General features: G+C 43.6%; 3 protein-coding genes across 3 annotated transcripts; 2 read left to right on the forward strand and 1 right to left on the reverse strand.

Moving 5' to 3' along the window:
* Positions 1–934: 934 nt before the first annotated feature.
* Positions 935–11,841, forward strand: LOC310789794 (uncharacterized protein). The gene is made up of 7 exons (XM_083651475.1): positions 935–1,149; positions 5,017–5,167; positions 8,947–9,090; positions 9,904–10,041; positions 10,194–10,445; positions 10,734–10,859; positions 11,306–11,841. The coding sequence occupies exons 1-7, from the start codon at positions 1,013–1,015 to the stop codon at positions 11,549–11,551; spliced, it is 1,194 nt and encodes a 397-aa protein (XP_083507601.1). The 5' UTR covers positions 935–1,012; the 3' UTR covers positions 11,552–11,841.
* Positions 11,842–13,119: 1,278 nt separating this feature from the next.
* LOC310790831 (putative alpha-ketoglutarate-dependent hypophosphite dioxygenase) lies at positions 13,120–15,924 on the forward strand (the record flags this gene model as incomplete). The annotated part of the gene is made up of 6 exons (XM_083652538.1): positions 13,120–13,251; positions 13,643–13,904; positions 14,035–14,126; positions 14,907–15,046; positions 15,137–15,241; positions 15,838–15,924. The coding sequence occupies exons 1-6, from the start codon at positions 13,122–13,124 to the stop codon at positions 15,922–15,924; spliced, it is 816 nt and encodes a 271-aa protein (XP_083508664.1). The 5' UTR covers positions 13,120–13,121.
* A 3,895-nt stretch (positions 15,925–19,819) lies between these two features.
* LOC310790719 (glutamine amidotransferase-like class 1 domain-containing protein 3, mitochondrial) lies at positions 19,820–22,516 on the reverse strand. Its single transcript, XM_083652458.1, has 5 exons — positions 22,471–22,516; positions 21,094–21,206; positions 20,611–20,782; positions 20,291–20,492; positions 19,820–20,183 (listed from the first exon to the last, which is right to left on the reverse strand). The coding sequence occupies exons 2-5, from the start codon at positions 21,199–21,201 to the stop codon at positions 19,991–19,993; spliced, it is 675 nt and encodes a 224-aa protein (XP_083508584.1). The 5' UTR covers positions 21,202–21,206; positions 22,471–22,516; the 3' UTR covers positions 19,820–19,990.
* Between the last annotated feature and the right edge of the window lie 475 nt (positions 22,517–22,991).

The following is a 22,991-nucleotide window of genomic DNA, read 5'->3' on the forward strand; positions in this document are numbered from 1 at the left end:
TGCATTTATCAGCATTATTATGAATTACAGTACTTGCCATGCAAATACATAATCATGTAGAACATAATATGCATCTCTATTCCCTATCTGACTGTTAGCCTTGATCTAATTTGCTTGTTTAAAAACAGAGCAGACAGCTTAAAGTCCTAACACACACCCACATACACGCCCACATACACGCCCACGCACATGCACACTTCCTACTATGATGTATATAGGGAGTTTCCCAATGGGTTCTCCTATAGAGAGGCAAAGTGACCGCCTACTTCCTGCTTCAGCACTGTACCAGAGATTTTTATCTGCCTTTTATTTTCCCATAGACATTTCGTAAAATGCTTATAAAAACAGTTTTACTTGTTCAAACCAAACGGTTCAGATATAGAATCGGGAGAGACCATAGAACATTTCACTTGGACCAAAACAAAAAAAAACTACATCGAAAACATACTTTCTTTAAATCCGCAATTTTGTTACGTTTTGGTGTGAGTAAAATGTTATGCGGTCTCTCCTGTTTCTAAATATATCTGAAGCATTTGGTTTGAACAAGTAAAACTATTTTCATAAGCATTTTACAAAATGTCTATGGGGAAAATAAATGGCGGATGAAAATCACTGGTACAGTGCTGAAGCAGGAAGTAGGCGGTCGGTCACTTTGCCTCTCTATATGATCTTAAGTCGACACAATAATGTCAGCTGACACAACTAGTATATACAGTACGGTCATCAGACTGTCACCAAAACTGCTATGTGCTCTTCAAGTCACATGGCGACAGGCAGTCCATTACATAGAGCAGAAAGTCAGCTCAGGGTTTTTTTCTGTGTCACTTCCTGTTCTCACTCAGCTTGCATCATGTGGGACACGCTCTATAGGCTGCTTCCTCTTCTGCTCTGTATCAACAACAAACTGATGACCGTATTGACACCTCACCATCCGCATGCTTACAGGAGACGTTATGAAGAGTCACTCACCCAGCTTCTGTAGTTTGTTTTGGGCTCTTCCAACGTGTCTCAGATGTGTTCAGTCATGGATGGAGGACGTACGCTCTCATTGCCCTCATCCTCGTCTTCAGCAGCAGAGGCAGATTCTTCACGTCGGAGTGACACCTTCCTTCAGAGCCAACGGGAATATAAACCCACTGTAGAACTATGGTATGTACTGTACTGTACTGTACTGTACTGTACTGTACTGTATGTGTATATTCAACATTTCTATTGTAAACAATGACCTGCCTTCCTTGGATATACCGTGTTTTAGACCAACTGAGCTTGAGTGGGCTAGACGTTTGTGTGGGTTTCATTTTCAATATTCGCAGACCGTCGTCTCTGTAATCTATGAAAAGCTATAAACTCTGTGAAATCCTGGGTCTGGCCAAATTACTGTATATGTTTAATAGAATAGAATAGAATCATTTATTGTCATTGTAACTTGTACAACGAAATTCAGAGTGCAGTACCAAGCTACATAGGAGGAATAAAAAGATATACGAGTTAAAAAAAGAGAGAGAGATCCCACATATACCTCATACCCGTATAAATAAGATAAAAAGATAATAGAATAAAATAAGTAAAATAATATTAATAAGGTGATGATGATGATCACATTTCAGACATCCTCAGATATACGTATATATTTAAAAACACAGCCCTCCTCGACTAAGTAAGAGTTATAAGGAGTGAGTGCGGAGTTCCCCTTAGGTCCTAAAATGACTGCATGACAAATTGTTCAATAACAAATAATAACAGTGATACTTCATCATGGGGCAACATCTTATGAAGTCAATAAGATGAACTATGAATAAGCAACGGTTTAGTCAGAACGGAAAAACAAATGTTGATGATGATATGATTGCAGTCTGGATTATCTTATAGGCCTATATTTTATGGTTTGTGGTCACTTCGATTTAAACAACTACCGTATTATACAAATACAAATTGTTCTTAACATGGGCCCAATTAGTGGGTGAATATTGAAACCCAGTGTTGGGGGTAACTCATTCCAAAAGTAACATTACATGTAATATTACTTTTAGCAGTAACTCGGTAATATAACTTATTACTTATAGGATCTTAGTAATATTATACCAGTTACTTTGTCAAGTAACTCAAGTTACAAATTGAGTTACTTAAAAAAAGAAATCAAAGAAAGCACATGTTTAAATAAAGATACAATCATTTCCTAATCAAACTGTGTGTTTTTATGCAAATAACCACTAATAGATGACAATAACAAAGGAAAAGAATAACATTTCGATTTTTGTATTGTTTATACTAACTTCAAGGTGGTTTAAATTATTTTTCGGGATGGTTCGACGTCATTCTGCTGCTGCTGTTGTTTTGGTGAAAGTAATGCAAAAGTAGTGTAATAAGTAAAGAGTTACTCTACACAGACAGTAATATTGTAAAGCAACTTTCAAAAGTAACTACTAGTAATATGTAGTATATTACATTTTGAAAGTAACTTGCCCAACACTGTTGAAACCACACCACCTCCACAAATCCTTAGTGTGCTTTTGAAGAAGCAAGAGAGTGAAACTCCATACAGACAGACAGTGCTTCTGCTCAGCAGAAGGGGAGCAGACTCTGTGTCTGTGACCTCTTGGCGAATGGTGATACATCTGGAGTGAAAGTGATATTTGTCAGAGCTGCCATCGGCGAGAGGGGAAGATATTATCTGCCTCTTTATCACGGCTCCCAGACAATAAATTACCATATTGCTGGGAGAGGCAGTGGCATCTTGGTGTCCTTCCAAGATGGAAGATGATTGAAAACTTTTTGAAACTGGGTCACAGAACTGTATACCAGCTGTCAGAAACTGCAGAGACGGAAAAAGGGAGGAAATCAGGGAGACATGGAAGTGTGGGATCCCACTGGGTTGACTGAATATATGCAATGCCGAGTCTCCAAGACAGCTTATTCAATATACGGGTGTGTGTCGCGCATTGTGCTCATATATCTGCCACTATAATCGAGCTGTCACTTCGTTTCCTTTCATTTCATAATTGAGCTTGGGCTTTTCCCTTCAACCTACACTTACGCTGCAGGAAAGAGCCTTTACTTTACTTTCAAGTACAACTGTCTTCTTATCATTTTTCTTTCATCTACTATTTCTTCATTATTTTCTTTTTCAGCAAGCTAAGAGCAAACCTGAGGAAGCAGGTGTGAAACATGTTTGATCTGGGAACGTTAATAATAAGTTCATTGCTGCTGTCTTTAGTAGCCAGCAGTAGTCACAGCCACCAGAGGGAATTTACAGGGGGGAGAAAGCACGAGTAGCAGCACGCATACATGACAGAGAGCCACCCCGCCGCAACGTAATTACCCTAGTTTAAAAAATCGATTTTACGATTTTCATTTTTTTAACATCGTCCTAACTAATTAATTTGATTACGATTCAAAATCGATTTATCGAGCAGCCCTACCGCTGCACACAGGATACAATGTTGAACCCAGAGCGATGGATGACAGACGGCATAGTAGCCAGAGCATAACATAGATAGATAATAATAATAGATTTTGAAAAATATTAAACTCTCTTTTTACATACCGGTAATTGTTTTTTGTTTCTTTTGATAAAGCCATGCAGGTTTACACTAGTACACAATATCTCTTTACATCTCTCTGGAAACTACAGTAGCACTGTATTTCATGAGGAAAACATAACCTCGCTTTTGGAATTTGGATAAAACCAAAATGTCACATTTTCAGGAACAGGCTCGTGTTTTAGCTTGACAGCGATGCTTTTCTGATGATATCCGATGGGTTTTGAAAGGATTTCATAAGCCCAAGAGATCGGATAATCTTCTCAACCCATAGGTGACCACCATGTAATCCTTCAACTGAACTGAGGGAGTTACAAGATCTTACAAGATCTTCACACGACAACAGCAATAACCAAACACCTTACAGATGTGATCACAATAACGATGGCATGCCTAATGTACCGTATCCTACTGGTAAGGAACATAGCCTGTGAGGAGAAATAACTCATTATATGTCATGGTGGTGGTAGCAGAGAAAACAACCTTGCGTGGTATTACAGGAGCTGGATATGACATGGCCCTGAGCCTACACCATATCCTATTTGTATCATGTATAGCCCGAGCTGAGGAGACATGTCTCTGAGTTTGTGTAACACTGTTCTTCACATGGCAAGACGGTGTTCATGAGTGGATGACAGCACGCCGTGTGTGTTTGCGGGGGAGTTTGGCCTTCAGCGGGACGGAGGTGATTGCAGATAGTGATTTCCCGTGGTACTTAGCTCTCTTTGAGGTTACATCAGGCCTGTGTTAGTGAACAGAAACCCAGGGGGAGCCGGCACACAGCGTTTGATCTGCTCGTGTTCCTCCATGATGAGCACGCAGCCCCTCTGGGCTTTACATCGCTGCTGTTCCTTCTACACGAGAAGACCCCACACCAGGACTGATGAGAAGAAGGAAGGGGGGCTGATTATAATACGGCTAATTAATGTTTCGCAAATATTTTTCTTGTGGTAATAATATGGTTCAGCAGAAATCAACATGATCAAGGGATGATCGCCCCGTCGTTTCCAGAGGCTATGCAAATACATCGGATCGTAAACAAAAGATTGTGATTGGCCAGAGGAGCAGGAGCAGATAAACGCTTGTGTGTGTGTGTGTGTGTGTGTGTGTGTGTGTGTGTGTGTGTGTGTGTGTGTGTGTGTGTGTGTGTGTCTGAGTCCATGATGTGACTGTCCATAGGTATGCGTGGGTGTGTGTGTGCATGTGTGTGTGTGTGTGTGTGTGTGTGTGTGTGTGTGTGTGTGTGTGTCGGAGTCCATGATGTGACTGTGCATAGGTGTGCGTGGGTGTGCATAATAGCGCCGATTCGATTCTCAGTAAGTGCACTCTGAGCGAGTGGGCGTTCAAAAGTGCCTCGACGTTTCTAACGAGAGCGTACCTGTGTGCTGCTTATTAATGGATATACTCTGCTAATGTTAACCGCACACACTGTATTCTGTGTGTGTGTGTGTGTGTGTGTGTGTGTGTGTGTGTGTAGGGTGGAGGAGGTGGCTCCCGTGGGGGAGAGGCTGCTGTCCGGAGAGGGGCAGTTCACTCTGATCACAGAGAGCATGACGGTCACCTCCACTGACCAGGAGAAGCTGCTGCTCCTCAACAAGAACACGGAGCTACGCAGAGTCAACAAAGAGGTACAACCTCACCCAAAACTACAGCACACATTCTGCTCCTCAACAAGAACATGGAGCTATGCAGAGTCAGAGGTACAACCTCACCCAAAACTACAGCAAACATTCTGCTCCTCAACAAGAACATGGAGCTATGCAGAGTCAGACCTACAACCTCACCCAAAACTACAGCACATACTCTGCTCCTCAACAAGAACATGGAGCTATGCAGAGTCAGACGTACAACCTCACCCAAAACTACAGCACATTAGGGCTGCCACAAACGATTATTTTGATAGTCGACGTCACCGATTATTTTAACGATTAGTCGACTAATCGGATCATATCGCACAATTACTCAATCGCTCTGATTTAGCTATCATCAGCTTCTAAATTTAGCTTCAAGTTGTTTTAAGCATGTGCCAAATAAAAATAAAGACAAGTACCGGTAATGATGATAATTCACTCAGAAATAATATATTCATGAACTTTAAAGTTTAGAGCATGTAGCAGCATATTTATTTCTGGCATCAATGTACTTGCATGTAATAAATGTAATATAGTGCAAATTGCAAAACTGCAAAATAGTACACATTGAAATTGAAAACATATAGTGCAATGAAATATGTACTATCCATTGAATGAATAATGCAAAATAAAATTAGGGCACTACTACGTGGCATGGAAATGGAACCAAAAACTATTCACTGCAACCAAAATATCAACAAAAATAAATTGTTTCAGTCTTCTCAGGCATCAAACACATTTTTAAATGTCGTAAGTAGAGTGCAAACTGCGGAGTAAAATGAGGTTTCCAGTATTCCCGTCAGCAACACATGAGCTTAACTTTGCTATGAGATGACAACGTTACAGCAGGCTTTTAACGTTAATGGCTGAGTTTCCCAACAAAGAAGCTTCTTAAGAGTTAAGAAGCTTCTTAAGGAGTTAAGAAGCTTCTTAAGGAGTTAAGAAGGCTCCAAAGAAGTGTTTCCCAAACGCCTTCTTAACAGTCGAGAAAAATAAAAAAAATAGAAGGCTCTTAAGAAGCATCTTAACTGGAGCGGCTCACTTGATGGCACTCTGAGCCCAGCAGTGGGCCACGACTCAGTGGTTGAGAAACACTGTTAACACCTAATCATGGTCATGTTAAACTTTATTAAACATTATTTATTTCAGACATGGACTGCAGTTCAAATTGCTTTATATACACAGCATACAACAAAACAGAGAAACACTACAGAATTTAAGCGACCTTGGGTTCTGTGAAAGGTGCTATATAAATCCACAACATTATAAAAGGAATCCATTCTGATTAGAGGAATATAGCCTACGGTAAAACATTTAAAACACAAGTAACCATACATACAGGGAAGATTTTCAAGTGTTCCCTAATTTTAAACACTAAAGGGTGCATGAAAGAAAGGAAAAAGGGAAAAACACAAGAGGAACAGTGGACACAAGTATCTCCTTTTGCCTGACGCGGCTGGATCTGCCAGTGTTTTGTCATTAAGAAGGTGTTAAGAAGGCTCCAGACCCTTCTTACAAAACCTTCTTAACGAAAGATCATCTTAGCGCTAAGAAGCTTTTGGGAAACGCAGCCTTCTTAACAGAGGATAATTGGAAGATAATTTTAGGCTAAGAAGCAATCGGGAAACGCGTTGGCTTCGTTGGCTTCTTACGGGAGCCTTAAGAAGGGTCAAAGAAGCTTCTTAGCGCTAAGAAGCTTTTGGGAAACGCATGCCTTCGTAAAGAAGCAATTGGGAAACGCGTTTGCTTCTTAAGGGGGCCTTAAGAAGGGTTGAATTAGCTTCTTAGCGCAAAGAAGCTTTTGGGAAACCCAGCCAATATCGTTAGCCAATAGCTAACGTTAGCAGCTAACGTTGCGGTTGCCAGTGAGCTAACAAGCTAATTATCCTTCATCTGCATTCGCCACAACGTGCTTCCTTTTGAGATGCTCGCGCATCATACTCGTGCTGCCATGATAAGCGAGTTCAGCTTATTTAGCAGATTTTGCACTTCACATTATTGTGGGTGAAATGCTCCCACACTTTGGACGTAGTATGAGGACGGCTAGACATTTTTTCTGTTGAGAAAGCACTGGGAGCTGCTTGTTGTTTTTCCGGTCACGGTGATGTCACGTTTTCCCCGGATGATGGGTACTGCGCATGTCCATCAAAGACAGGACAGAGATGGCTGGATGCCAAGCCAGCCAGTGAGGCCATCGCAGGCAGCAGCTTCGCGGAAACAAAACAAACGTTTTTTTCTTTTTTTCAGCTCCAAAAAAAACATGCGATTACATCGACTACCAAATTCGTCGGCGACGATTTAAATCGTCGACGTAGTCGCGACTAGTCGACTAATCGTGGCAGCCTTACAGCACATACTCTGCTCCTCAACAAGAACATGGAGCTATGCAGAGTCAACAAAGAGGTACAACCTCACCCAAAACTACAGCACACATTCTGCTCCTCAACAAGAACATGGAGCTATGCAGAGTCAGAGGTACAACCTCACCCAAAACTACAGCACACATTCTGCTCCTCAACAAGAACATGGAGCTACGCAGAGTCAACAAAGAGGTACAACCTCACCCAAAACTACAGCACACATTCTGCTCCTCAACAAGAACATGGAGCTATGCAGAGTCAGAGGTACAACCTCACCCAAAACTACAGCACACATTCTGCTCCTCAACAAGAACATGGAGCTACGCAGAGTCAACAAAGAGGTACAACCTCACCCAAAACTACAGCACACATTCTGCTCCTCAACAAGAACATGGAGCTATGCAGAGTCAGAGGTACAACCTCACCCAAAACTACAGCACACATTCTGCTCCTCAACAAGAACATGGAGCTATGCAGAGTCAGAGGTACAACCTCACCCAAAACTACAGCACATACTCTGCTCCTCAACAAGAACATGGAGCTATGCAGTCAGACGTACAACCTCACCCAAAACTACAGCACATACTCTGCTCCTCAACAAGAACATGGAGCTATGCAGAGTCAACAAAGAGGTACAACCTCACCCAAAACTACAGCACACATTCTGCTCCTCAACAAGAACATGGAGCTATGCAGAGTCAACAAAGAGGTACAACCTCACCCAAAACTACAGCACACACTCTGGCCCATTTGTGATGCTGCTGATCTTGGGGATTTTGTGTCGAGTTCATTTTGGAGAGCAGAAGAGGAATGTGGGCGTTCTGTGACAATTGCTGCTGCTAAGCTGTGAAGATCATAGTTTTTTCGCTTTCAAGTAGAGCTGGAAAGATTAATCAATTAGTTGTCAACTATTAAATTATTCGCCAACTATTTTAATCATCGATCAATTTGTTTGAGTAATTTTCTAAAAAAGAAGTCTAAATTCTCTGATTCCAGCTTCTTAAAATGTGATTTTCTGGTTTCTTTACTCCTCTATGACAGTAAACTGAATATCTTTAGGTTGGGGACAAAACAAGACATTTGACATCATCTTGGGCTTTGGGGGAAATTGATAGACATTTTTCACCATTTTCTGACATTTTATAGACCAAACAACTAACCAATTAATCGAGAAAATAATCGACAGATTAATCGACAATGAAAATAATCGTTATTTGCTCTAGTTTCAAATGCTGTTTGATAGCACACAGGTATAAAGGAGTGAAGTGCCTCACTTCTGCCCTTAATTTGCCTACTGTACATTGGGATAGTGTGATAAAGATGATGATGCTGATGATGAAGAGAATGATGGTGGTGGTGACGTGGGAATGACTGTGTGATGATGATGGTGATGATGATGATGACGATGTGCTGCAGCTGATGAAGCTGAACGAGGACTGGGACCACGTGTACCGCACTGCCACGCTGGGCCTGCAGCACCGAGTGGAGGCTGTGGAGCAGGAGAACTCTGCCATCAAACAGCTCAACAGCCGACTGCTGCTCAAAGTAGAGCACGAACAGGTAAACGCACACGCGCACGCGCACACACACACACACGCACGCATGCACACACGCACGCACGCACACACACCCTCTTCCGGGTTTGGCATGGGGCCTAAGGGATTTTCATTCTCCATTAATTTTCCCTTTGACGTTTCATAAAATCCTAAAATTGTTTTACGTCGACAAATTAAGCGATTCAGCTAGAGTATAGAATCATCAGAGACCAAAGAACATTTCACTAGTGGACCAAAAAAACTGAATAAAAAAATGTGGTTTGTCCAAGTAAATAAGGAGTTTACGACACATCAATGGAAAAATGAATGGGGAATTCACTTCCTTAGGCCCCATGGGAAATCTCGTGATGGCAAAACTTTGGCACTAGCCAAAGTCCCTCCCCCTTCCAGGCGGGCCCTATGCCAACCAGCCGCAAAAAAGATATGAATGTGGTGAATGGAGAAAGACAATAATGTTTTAATCCCATTTGAATTGTGCCATGATGTACACATAATGCGGACTTCATGGCCCAATTTAAACAGCTAAACAGGCAACAAGTATCGTCTTTCACCGTTCACCACCATTCCTTTTTTTTGGCTGGTTCTCTAGCTGAAGCAGGAAGTAGGCGGTCACTTTGGCTCTCTATAGACCCTGAAAAGTCGAGATGATCGAAAGAGTCGACAGCTGGCTGATTTTGCCCTTGAAGGTGCTATACTATACTGTATATGTGGTAGAGATGGTGCTAGATAACATACACCTGGTACCCTTGATGGTGCTAGATAACATACACTTGGTACCCTTGCATGCCATCTACACTGAGCACATTTGGGATTGCAGAGTGCAAAGGAGTACTACGAGCACGCGCTGATGCAGGAGCTGAAGAAGAACCAAGACCTGCAAGAATACATCCGAACGCTGGAGAGCAGAAGGCACCACACAGACACTGCTGCCAGAGACTGGGCACAGGCCAAACAGGTACACAGCCTCTCAAGTGTATCTGCCATTAAGTCTGTGTGTCTGTCTGCCAGTTCATCTGTTAGTCTGTTTTTATGTCTGTCTATATTCTCTGATCTTTGACTAAAGCACTCCGTCCTCTCTTGGTGTCCTCTCTGCCCCCCCCCCTAAAGGGCAGCCTTGGTGGTACGGTACGCAGCCAAGAGTCCTGCCCAAACGGCGGTGCTCCCGGTGGTCCCGACCTGGGAACCAGCCACATCTCTGACCACGCCCCCCCAACCTGCTTCTCCCCAACAACTTTCAGCCCAGAGGGGGCGCTGTGGGGCAAAAGACACAGCAGTAGCACCCAACTGGGAGCACCGGGAGACCAAGACCACGAAGAGGTGCATGACCTGAAAGAGCAGCTGCAGGCGCTAAGATGTCAGGTGGGCGGTTTCCCTTCAGTCTACTATCCACAAATGTAACGGTTTCCCTGGTGATGACAGCACAGCTGATGTCAACACACTGTTGCCAGGGGAAGATTTGTGGGTGGATATATTCTGCATGTTCATGCTCAAATGGGCACTTGAATTAGCTGGTGAACTGCACCACCAAGTGGCGGCTCTTCGCCATCTGAAATTTGAATACAGCACAACAACAGGATCTGTAAAGAGCTGTAAGATAGGATTCTGGTATTATTGGCCCGTGGCCACATTGATGTGTTGTGTCAGCAGACCCAGAGCTATGAGGCCGACTACCAGACGGAGCACAAGGACCACAAACACACACTGCTGGAGAACCGCAGGCTGAGGAAGAAGAGGGAGGAGATGCGCCAACAGGTGGCACTACTGCAAGAGCAGGTTAGAGAGTCTCTCTCTCTCTCTCTCTCTCTCTCTCTCTCTCATATCCACAGATATGACTCTCTCTCTGATATCCACAGATATGAATCTGAATGTGTAGCCTAAAGTTGATCCTAAAACAACAATACAATGAATGTGCTTGGCAGACTGTATAAAGAAAATGCAATTGTTGAGAGACATCACCATCATGTATCACAGCAAACAAGGACAGACTGTCACATTTTGAGCAGGCATTGGCAGTTTTGACATATTAACCATCTGGTCTCATGAAGCCTCATTTAAATAAATAACCCCTTGGGGACTTAAAGACATTTATACACACGGACATGTTGTCTATTTTGCCAAATGATGGAGATGAATTCACTTGGCCTGATGTCTTCTAACTAAGCTTCTCATTGAAATGTTCTCCTCCTGACTCTGTCTGTGCGGTGCTGGCATCGCTGCAGCTGAAGGTCTACGAGGACGACTTCCGACGCGAGCGGTCCGACAAGCAGATTCTGCAGCGGCTGTTGTTGAAGAAAACCCCCACGACCAAGGAGGACCCTGTGCTCGTCCACCGCTGCAATAACGAGCAGCAACCACCGCGGGGCGACAAGAGCACGGCGAGCGGAGAGAGAGCTCACACACAGCCACAACGCAAACAACACCACCCACTCTGCCCCAAGCACTGCAGCGAGGGCAACCAAGACTGAGAGGAAACCACGACCAGGCCCACTCCATAGAGATATATAAACACAACAAAGACCTCTCTGGCTCATTCAAACACACACACACACACACACACACACACACACACACACACACACACACACACACACACACACACGTGTAACTCTTTGCAGAAGTGTTCTAAATACCATAGCAACCACACTGCTGTGTTGGAAACTGAGAAGTTATCTGACAAGTGGAAAACCAGCAACCAGTCTTGCTGGTGAACTAACATGATGAACTTGCGGACTCTTTAAAGCAGCAGTGACGTCTGATTAGTGTTGGGGGGAGGGGGGGGATGGGGGGGGGTAGAAATTGCAGTCAAAGTTAGGGAAGTAACGTTATAACTTTGGCCGAATGCCAAATTTCTCAGATAATTGTTGTATTCTTTTTCCTTTGTGTACGGTCATTTTTTGGAAGTCTATAAATAATGTGTAATATTTTCACAGTCTACTTGTATGATTGGAACAGCCATCCACTATATGTGGCCCCTCCTTGAGGAAGTACTATGTACTGTACGTGAACATTTCAAATAGGATCAGATGATGATTCACTCTTTTGTCAACAGCTGTTTATTGATTTATCTATCAATCTACAGCATGCAACATATAAGGAAACGGAAAGGTACAGCAGGACATCTCAAATTTCTCAAGTCAAGGAGGACAGAATACTTACCGGTAGATTGCACTCATTTATTTTGCTCACATCACAATAGACAAACGCTGTGTCAGCCAAATAAAATAAGTGAAATGTTAGTCTTTTGTCCTCGTTGACTTGGAAATTTGAGCTGTGTTACCTTTTCATATTTTTTTTCAAACATGCTCTGGATTTTGGGTTTAGCATTCCACTGAGAACCTCCTTTTCCAAATCGGTATTTCACCTAATAACTAAACTGACACAGATTTTCCTTCTTTGTGTATTCTAGAATCATTTCCTGGTAATGGGTTACATAGTGGAGGAAGTTTCCTCATGAGCTCATTTGTATTAGCTTCGATACATCCGTGTAGATCTCACGTGCTCTCAGGGTGATGAAGTACCAGGTAAAGATCATAATTAACTCCTATTAGACTGATTCTGTTCACGTCAGGGCACTCCCTTAGCCCGGCCGCCGTTGACGCACTTTGATGACATCAATATATCATAAAGTGTTCTTTTTCATAAAACATTTCTTGCCTTTGGTGTGTCTAACAAGGGATATTCACACACACAAACACACACGTACGTACACACACACACACACACACACACACACAAACACACACGTACACACATGTACTGTACACACACACGATATGAACAGTGCCTTTGTCCTATTGATCATCACTCTTCCACTTCAAGCAGGAGAGATGAATAAGGTTGTGATGATTGGGAAGGTTGATGTGAAGGAATAATGAGCCACTGTGGGGGGACAGATCACACTATTCTCTCACTCTCTCTCCCCCTCCACCCCCTCTCTCCCCCTCTGTCTCCCTCCCTCTCACCAACACACAGTCTCAAGGTTATATATTGGCAGGTTTGGAAGAGAAGTGAAGCAGCAGCGGCAGCGAAGTGGAGATGACTACATGCATGGCCAAGCTGCAGAAGACCTACAACCAGCGGGGCTACCTCTCGGCTCTGCCCATACTGGATGAGACAGAGTTGAGGGAGGCCAGACATGCCTTCTCTGAGCTGGAGAAGGAGTTTGGTAAGTGCCGGCGGCAGATGGGGTGAGTCTGGGGCCGAGGGGGGAGGCAGACGGGGTGAGTCTGGGGCCGAGGGGGGAGGCAGATGGGGTGAGTCTGGGGCCGAGGGGGGAGGCAGATGGGGTGAGTCTGGGGCCGAGGGGGGAGGCAGATGGGGTGAGTCTGGGGCCGAGGGGGGAGGCAGACGGGGTGAGTCTGGGGCCGAGGGGGGAGGCAGATGGGGTGAGTCTGGGGCCGAGGGGGGAGGCAGATGGGGTGAGTCTGGGGCCGAGGGGGGAGAAAAAAAAGAGGGGAGTCAAGACATGATGGGATTGCAAAGAAGCTTTGCCGTACAGGTGCTGCATGATATTCGTTCTTACGTTAACGCTACCTGACTTGTGTCTTTGTCTGCAGGCGAAGAGCACACGCAGTACAGCCTCCACAATGTTCACCTTCAGTACCAGTGGGTGATGGGCCTGGCCAGACACCCCCGTGTCCTACAAGTGGTCCAAGCCATCCTGGGCCCTGACGTCATCCTGCTGGACTCCCGCTTCATCTGTAAATACCCCACACTCAGCCCCGCCCCCGCCCAGTCTGACAGCATCACTGTGTCCAGCCAGAAACAGGAAGTGGAACGCGACGTACTGCCCTATGTGGCCTGGCATCAGGACATGAGGTTAGATTTAGAAAAAGGCCAATGTCACAGTCATAGTGGAAAACTGGCAATAGTGGAACAAAAACCCTGGATAAGTTCCTGGATTCAGCAAAACATACTTGTTATTCATGTGCAACTCTATGGGTCACAGGTACTGGGGTATTTCTGGAGGTCCTGTTCTCTCTGTGTGGCTGGCTTTAGATGACTCCGTGAAAGAGAACGGCGCCCTACAGGTCATCCCAGGTACCACGCCTCCTCTGTTTTTATGCTTTCATGCTTTCGGTGTATGCCATTAGCCTACCTATGGTAACTGCAGCCTCCCAATGGGACCATAGTTAAAGGAGAATTTCGGTTTTTTACACCACGGTCCTCATTTCCAGGTTAAAATATGATGTTTTACTCACCGAAATAGTTTGGCTTCATTCGGATGCCCACGGAAGATTTTGAGCTCCGAGTAGTCTCCTCAAACAGGCTATAACGAGAGCCTGCGGCCAGCGTGGGGCATGATGGACGGGAGTGCACGCGCTCTCTAAATGACACTTTTTCTGTCAGATCACGGTTCATTATGGTTGTAAATATAATTATTTAGCTAATAGCTAGAAGCTAAGCTAACAACAACACAGCAGTCAGCGTTGATCTGCCCCGGATGGGGTTACAGTGCGTATCTTCCCGGAAGATACGCGCGTGCACTCCCGTCCATCATGCCCCACGCTGGCCGCAGGCTCTCGTTATAGCCTGTTTGAGGAGACTACTCGGAGCTCAAAATCTTCCGTGGGCATCCGAATGAAGCCAAACTATTTCGGTGAGTAAAACATCATATTTTAACCTGGAAATGAGGACCGTGGTGTAAAAAACCGAAATTCTCCTTTAAATATCTCCATGAAAATATTTTCCAGACTCCAGACACAATAAAGAGGTGTTTCGTTCATTCCAGTGAGGAACAGCCAGCACAAACAAGATGTACTTTCTGAAATGAACAACCTGCACGGTAAAAGTAATAAGTGCATTTTTGGGCTCCCTTAGGCAGCCACTGCTCTGGCATGTTGCCCCATCGCCTAGCAACCCGCCCTGGCAACATGCTGTCAGTCAATCAGGAGATCCCAGAGGACCTGGTGGAGGCTGAGGATGCTGTGTTTTGCCCTCTGCTAGCTGGACAGATGTCTGTAAGTTCCTTTTTTCCAATGATGGACAGATTATTAATGGGCTTGACTACACTCATTAAGTGTATTATGATTCTGTATGTGTTCTGATAGATCCACGATGGACTCCTGGTCCATGCCAGTGACCCTAACACTTCCCAGAGACGGCGCTGTGGCTTCGTGATACGTTATATCCCCACCTGTGCATACCCCATACAGGTGAAAATAATCTCAACACAACGTTCTTCTAGGGCCATATGATTTCCACAAAACAGAAAAAACTGACGGAATCATGGAATTTGGTAATAAAAATTGAATCAACTGTAAAACATGGAATATTGCAGAATTTTCCATAATTTGGCTGAAATTGATAAAAGTAGGCCTAATTATCAAAATAAGAAGTAGATCTAATGATCGTAGTAACCTAAATGATTTCATCATTGTAAAATAGGCCTAGACTAGAGAAATTATTCAGTTTTGGATTGGGGTGTTTTGAGAGGGGGGGTTGGACTTGCGTGGAACCCTTACTGCACCTCACAACTTAGTTTTCACCTTGAGAAACATGTCGAAGAGGCTGTCTGATAGAGCCAAGTCATCAAAAAAAGAAAAAATATCACTCCTAAGTCCTAACCCCTAAATTAAAATTAAAACGGAATGGAATTCGTCAAAAAATAAAACAGAATTTGGAAAAAAATAAAACGGATTTCATATGGCTCTACGTTCTTCCTATTCAGTGTGCAATGTGATTTCACAGTGTCAGACTGTGTATTTTACCTGACTCCTAAAGTGTTGACTCTCTTCGTGTTCCCTGGCAGGATCCTGACCGTCCCAGAAACTTTCACATGACAGTGTTGGCCACTGGAACAGACCAGTTCAATCATTTCTCTAGCCAAAGCCAGTGAATATTAACTGGCTTATCTCTGCTTGCTGACCTACTACAAGTACTAATGCACTTTTAAGAAGTATCTCATACTTGGAATTGTAAATGGTAATTTTATGTTGAGCATTTGTTTAACAATGTAATAATAATGTAGTGTAATGTATATTGTTATTTATCAAAATATATCTTTATGTGAACTGTAGAGCTAATAAAAAGGAAACTATTTTAGTGATTTCTGGCTGATTGAAGCCTTGATATGTAGTATCAATGAATTGTTTAGTAATTAATACAATTAGTTTTCATTTACATTTGGTTTTGGCACCGACCTATGCAGATTTAGCTGGAGGACTTTTTTCATACTGTTTCACAAAGCTTTGCTATAAATGTCCAAATAAACAGACAGTGGAACTTCCTTAAAAGTTGTATTAAGGGAAATACTGCTGAATTGTTGAATGATACGATTATTAATTTATACTCAATTATTAGTTAATTAGCCCACTGTAAACAGCCCCTCACCTTTAGTTTCTGATTTCTGTGTGGTGCTGATGGACAGCTCCTTTTAAAATAAAAAGTGCTCTGAGAACACATTTGTCTCTGTACTGTTGATGGTCTTTTTGAGACGTTTGGGCGTGGTTTCTGAATGATGATGATGTGCTCCGCAGTGTCTCTAGTAGACTGGACGGCTTTGCGGCTTTGCTTACACTCTCTGAAGGCAGAGCTAGACTCTCAGCACAGAGGGGCAGCACTGAGAGGTGGCTCAGTGGTTAACACTGTCGCGTGTGGAGTTTGCATGTTCTCCCCATTACTAACTGATGTGTGGAGCATTCTTGAGGGGCCCTTCTGATGAAGTCAATTTTAACTTTAGCTGACATATCCTCCTGACCATTAACACAAAGTATCACTTATCGAGCCAAGCAAGCCTCTGTGTGTGTGTGTGTGTGTGTGTGTGTGTGTGTGTGTGTGTGTGTGTGTGTGTGTGTGTGTGTGTGTGTGACGTGCGTGCGCGTGAAATAGCAACACAGACGATGACAACAATGAAAGAGTAACAGACGATAAACAAGCAAGCCATAAGACAGCATAAAGTGAAGCCACTATATCAGACAAGCTTGTTATGAAGAACAAAAAAGTTGCCAGTCACGTTCAAAAGTTTCAGCACCTGCTGTCTATATCAGCGGTGGTGCTGAACCCAGACAGACCAGGGAGGGGCACACCGTCTCAGTACCATGTCAGTCTTTCTTACACGGGAATAACATGAACATAAAATAGACATGGCGGTCAACAACAATACAGTATGGCCTGTTCAAATATAAAATAGACAGCGGTATTATACAACATTATATGGCCCATTCAAACAGACCAGGACCTGCAGTGGGCCCTGCAGCAGGTTGGAGGCAACAGAGACGGAGACAAATGCGGATTAAATGAGGCGTGCTATTTCAGCCCAATGGACAATGCCATGGATTTATCATTATTAAACAGTGACCTGTTGATAGAACCATGGTCGGCGCCATGGATTCTCAAACCTGGCAAATAAATACACAGTGATGTTGGATGCCCACGATACAGCCACACATATAGCCTAGCCCTTTAGGCCCTAAAGTCAGTCATACAGCCTGACGAAAACCCAACGGTTGAAACGCGTTGCGGTATTTATCTTGCCCGTATCACCTTCTTGAAGATGTACTCTGTTTTGTTAAACTCTTTGTAGTACACAGGTACAATTACTTCCAATTAAATTTTGTCATCTAAGCTCCTTTCTTCAATTTTTGATAGGCCCTAAAGTCAAGCCACACACATGACAACAACTTATTAACGCAACTGCGAGCAACAATGAGTACAGCGGTCTACAACACAAACAGTGCTATTTTTGTTTGTTTGTTTTGGAAATGGACATATAACGCTAGCAGCATACAAGTCTACATCACAAATAAATGAATATAAAACAACTTACCAATTGTTGTCATCGAGCAGCTGTCAGTTTGAACCCAATCCAGAAAAAAATCACATGGAATCCTTTGTAGCCTGTAGGTAGCACCTAGCTGCAGGTAGCACCATCACGGTTGCTTTCCTGCATAACCACAGCTACCTGCACTAATGTTAGCTTAGGCTCATGTTAGCTGTGTATACAATACGCACGTGCACTGTCTGCACCAAGCTAATGTTAGCTGCGTATACAATACGCAGCACGTGCACTGAGCTAGCAGCGGGACACTTGCTGCTGCCGGACATGGAGGGCTAAAGTTGTTGAGAGTGAGAAGAAGTTTGTGGACGGAACACATGAGGCCACAGGATTCTTCTGCTCTGTCTTGCTCCTTGTCCAGCTGACTTGTACTTTGCCCCCATTTTTCCACAACAGAAAGAAACACAGACTGACAGGCTGCTAGCTTTAGCATTTAAAACTCCCAGCAGCCAAATTGACTCAGAGTGGCGGGCGGCGCCCGGATTAAGGGGGTAGCCTACTGGGAGGTGGAATCATCGACAATAAAAGCAGGCCACAGTGCCCCCGCTGGCGCTGTTTGCTAGTGCAGACCACTGGTGCAGACCATGGACCTCTCAGTGGTGCAGACCAGTGCTGTAGACCCTTGGCAGTGGTGGGCTCATCTCTGCTCTGCACAGTCGGTCAGTCAGTCAGACTTGTATTTATTTATTCATTTATGTATGTCTTTATTTATTGATTTATTGATTTATTGATTTATTGATTTATTTATTTATTGATTGATTTATTCATTTATTCATTTATTTATTTATTTATTTATTTATTTGCAATCAAGACACACAAACAAACTTCATTCAAAATATTCAACTAAACAAAAATGCATGTTCAGTCAAGCAGATAGATTGGTCCCCTTAGATTAGAGTCGTGGGCCCAGGCCATTCAGTAGGACATCTGTTCATTTGTTCAATGTAGTTAGTGTTGGGTAGTTATTTCCCCTTAGTTTTATTTTTGTTTTAACTTTTACTTTGGTGTATGACTCTTACAACCCCTGGCTCAAGAGAGTAACAAATGAGGGGAGTCATGAGTGCATGGCCGGGCCCAGGTGCACGTGCATAACGACCCCAACACCAGGCTCCTGCAAGACAGGGCCAGGAGAGTGGGAGGGTCGTCGTCGTCATACTTTTAGATTACAGAAAGTGTATGAAATCCATGGTCAAAATAGTCATACATTCTGTCATTGTGTTGCTTATGGTTGGAATTCTAGTGAAAATACATTATTACCCCCCTGGAACCCCTTTGAGGACCCCCGGAGCCCACTTTGACAACCACTGGTTTAAACCAATGAATGACTGAACCATGAAAGGATTTGATGGGTAAAATGTCCACTTTAAATGAGCAGGCAGATGCAGTGTGGATCTCTCCCTGGACAAGAGATTGAAACTTGACCCACGGAGACTTGATATGGACTTGGGTGACCATTCAGTCTTCCTCATTCAGTCTTCCTCATCATTTATTCAAGTTAAAGCTAAAGATGGCTAATTTCCACACATAAATCCACACACACATGAGAACACCTTTCCATTTCCATGTATCACTTGCTCATGATACTTCCTGCATGTAAATTCACCTTATCTGGGTATGTGTACACTTATACAGTATGTATGTGTTATGCTATCTTTGGGGAGACTAAGGGGTTGGGGAGTGGCTATAGGCCTGGGAGAGCTTCTTATGTGTATGTATGAGTGTATTTGTATGTTGTTTGTTTTATGTAACACCTGTTTTCTTTCTGTATATGTGTGCTAAGGACCCCCTCGAAAACAAGATGGTTCATCTCAAGGCGTTTATCCTTCTAATAAATTGTAAATTCTAATCAATTGTAAATTTACGATGACATTTATTACAACCTTGATGAACTTTTACGATTTCCAGGAAAATAAATATTATTTCAAGAGAATAAACCAACTGCAATAGCGTATTTCTCAAGGGTAAATCAACGTTTATTGACAATCATAAAACAACACATTTACAATACAGCATCAGATGAAGGCTCAGTTAAGGGTGAGAGTGGTGTAAGAGTGACTTGTCAAATTGCCAGTACAGTAAAATCATTAGGTAAACAAACACAAACGTCCAGCATGACTTTGCACATTCACTAAGCCAGTTTCAGCACCTCTTTAACCATCACACCCACGCCATCAAAAACGTCATGGTAGGCAGCGTTGCACATGAAGGCACAGGTGGTGACCAGCTTATTTTTCCCATCGACGTGCGCTTCCCCGACGTTCTTGTTCACGTGTTTGCAGCCCAGCTCCTTCAGGACGCCGGCCGTCCCGGCGTACGGCCATCTGTTGACAGGAAAAGGACAACAAAGGACAAGGGAGAGTTAAGGACTGTGAGTCGCACGCTTCAACACCCTGGTGTTCACCTGTGTCCATCACAATGTCACACGCACTTTTCACATTCTTTATCCTGGCCCACGGTGAGCTCGCAGCCGGGCAGGGCCTTGGCGGCGAGGACAGGGGAGATGCAGCACATGCCCAGGGGCTTGCCAGCCTTGTGGAAGGCCTTGATGAGTTTCTCCACGTCGGGCTTGAGGGTGTACTCCTTCCCCTTCACTGCCCAGTCACTCAGGTTCTTCGCCACACCGAATCCCCCTGGATTACAAACACATACAAGGAGGATTTCTTTTTAGCATATTACACCGGTGGAGGTGAAAGCTAGCGACGTCCATACTGTCTTTTATTATGGCAGAGTCTGATTTCCGATCTCAACCTGGAATGATGACGGCATCAAATGCTGCGACGTCCAGCTTGGCCAGATCGGTCACGGCACCCCTAGCGATGCGGGCGCTCTCCTGCAGGACGTTTCGCTTCTCCTCGGTGGGTTTCCCCTCGCAGTGGTTTACAGTGTGCATCTGATCTGCATTAGGAGCAAACATCTCCACCTGGGAGGGTCCGGAGGGAGACAAAATGCAAATAAGTCAAATAACTGGGAGGGGGGGGGGGTGTGGGGCTGGGGTCCCACCAGAGCTGTTATGGAGTCAAGTGTATCTCAGTGCTGCTGGGCCAGATTACCATTTAATTAAATCACACTTCTCTGGTTCAGTGGAATATTTGGAAATAAATGTAGATGTGGTGGCCTCCATTCAAAGCACAGAAATGGGACAGGGGGGGAAATCCTGACAGCTTGTAAGAAGGAAGTTCATTGTAATGGTCATTGCCTCTCTTCTCTAACTGTCCCAGGTGCTGATCTTACTTTTGCCCCAGCGCGACTCAGATGGACCAGGACAGCGGATGCCTCATGGATCTCTGTGCCATCATACACTCCACAGCCTGACAGAAGTACTGCAACTCGCTTCACCATGGTTCCTGTAAACACACACAAAACACACATTTACACATCTGGAGGCTTCCCAAGAGAATATGAGACGCACAAAGGGAAGTTGTGTGAACAAAATATCACTATCAGTTCTCATTACGTTCATATTATGATAAGGTGTTGGTTGCCCATTCATTTCCCGATATCAGCAGCGAGGGAGGGGTTAGCATGACTTAGCACTATTTATAAGACACCCGCTGCTCATGTTCATATTAAACATTCACAAGGCAAGGTGTTAGCTGGCAGTGCAGCTGCCAGGTAACACACCGCGGGGGTTAGCTGGAGTGCAGCTGCCAGGTAACACACCGCGGGGGTTAGCTGGAGTGCAGATGCCAGGTAACACACCACAAGTGCAGAAAGGCCTCAGTGGACACAAGATAAACAGGGAGTGGTTGGAGTCTTGTTTGCAGAACCCCCACGGGTGGGACTCATGTTCAGTGTTTCTTCCTTTAAATGAGTGGTTCTCAACGTGGGGTCCACGTTGGGACCACCAGGGGTCCTTGAGGGGGTTTCCGGGGGTCCCCATAAAATGTATGAATTGTTAAACTTCATCATTACTATTCCATTTACAAGACGTTAACACAGTTTAGAGAATGTAGAATAATGATTGTTCGGATCATAGTTTCTCTGTCATCTCTCTCCTTACAATAGGTACACATAGTCATGAATTCTGGACAAAATCATATCTGGCAAAAAACAATATTCTCACATTTGGGTCTGAGAGACTAAATCGTGGCTCTAATGTGGACTAAATAGAGAACCCCAGGAATGAGTCCGGAAAGACCTGGATATGAGCACTTCCGGTTCCTATGTGTAAAAGTTAATGGGATTTTTCTATGGGGATTTTGGTTAAATGCTTGAAATAAGGTCTGTGGTTACCAACATTTTATGAAACAGTGAACTTTGTGTTCAGTAAGATCATCTTCACAAATGAGGACCACTTTTATGGTTTTCGAAGCGTAAATGTGTTTTTCTTTTAAGCGATTCTCAGAAAACGTTTCAGAAGTCATAAAAGTGGTCCTCATTTGTGAAGATTACCTTACTGAACACAAAATTCACTGTTTCATAAAATGTTGGTAACCACAGACCTTATTTCAAGCATTTAACCGAAATTCCAATACAAACATCCCATTGACTTTTACACGTAGGAACCCGGAAGTGCAGAGACTTCTGAGTAAGACTACAAAAATACGTCATCCATGTTGCTAAAGTTTCCATGTTTGGATAACAGGTGTAAAGTGTGTGTAGTCTCACCTGGAGGAGGGTGGTGGCCTGGCTTTAGTCTGAGTGTGAGCGTGCTTCAGAGGAGGTGTGCTCGCTGAACTCTGAAGCACGCTCTTTATACTCCTGCCTGCCTCCGCTGTCCCCGCCCACTCCCTCCTGTCTGCAGGCTGACATCATGCAAGAGGATAATGTGTGTTAGCCTTTGAGACAAACTGCTGAATCATTCCATCCTCTCAGTAACTCTCCTCCCCATGATGACATTCAGTTTTCAAAGAACAATAAAACAACATTCAACCATATATACTTCATGGCAGTGTTTGAGAGCCAATACTTATAACTTATAATTATTACTTACTACTTATGTAGTGGAGTTTTTAATAAACGCACTTATGTGCATGTGTGTTCAAATATATTTTTAACCTGTAGAAGTTAAATGTGTTATAACAATAACAACAATAACAATAACAATCATACATACATACATTAATTAATTAATTAATTAATTAATTAATTAATTAATTAATAGATAAAAACATGTAAGAGTATAAAGA

Source organism: Poromitra crassiceps (genome assembly GCF_964638095.1).
Source record: "Poromitra crassiceps genome assembly, chromosome: 15".
NCBI classification, from domain to species: Eukaryota; Metazoa; Chordata; class Actinopteri; order Beryciformes; family Melamphaidae; genus Poromitra; species Poromitra crassiceps.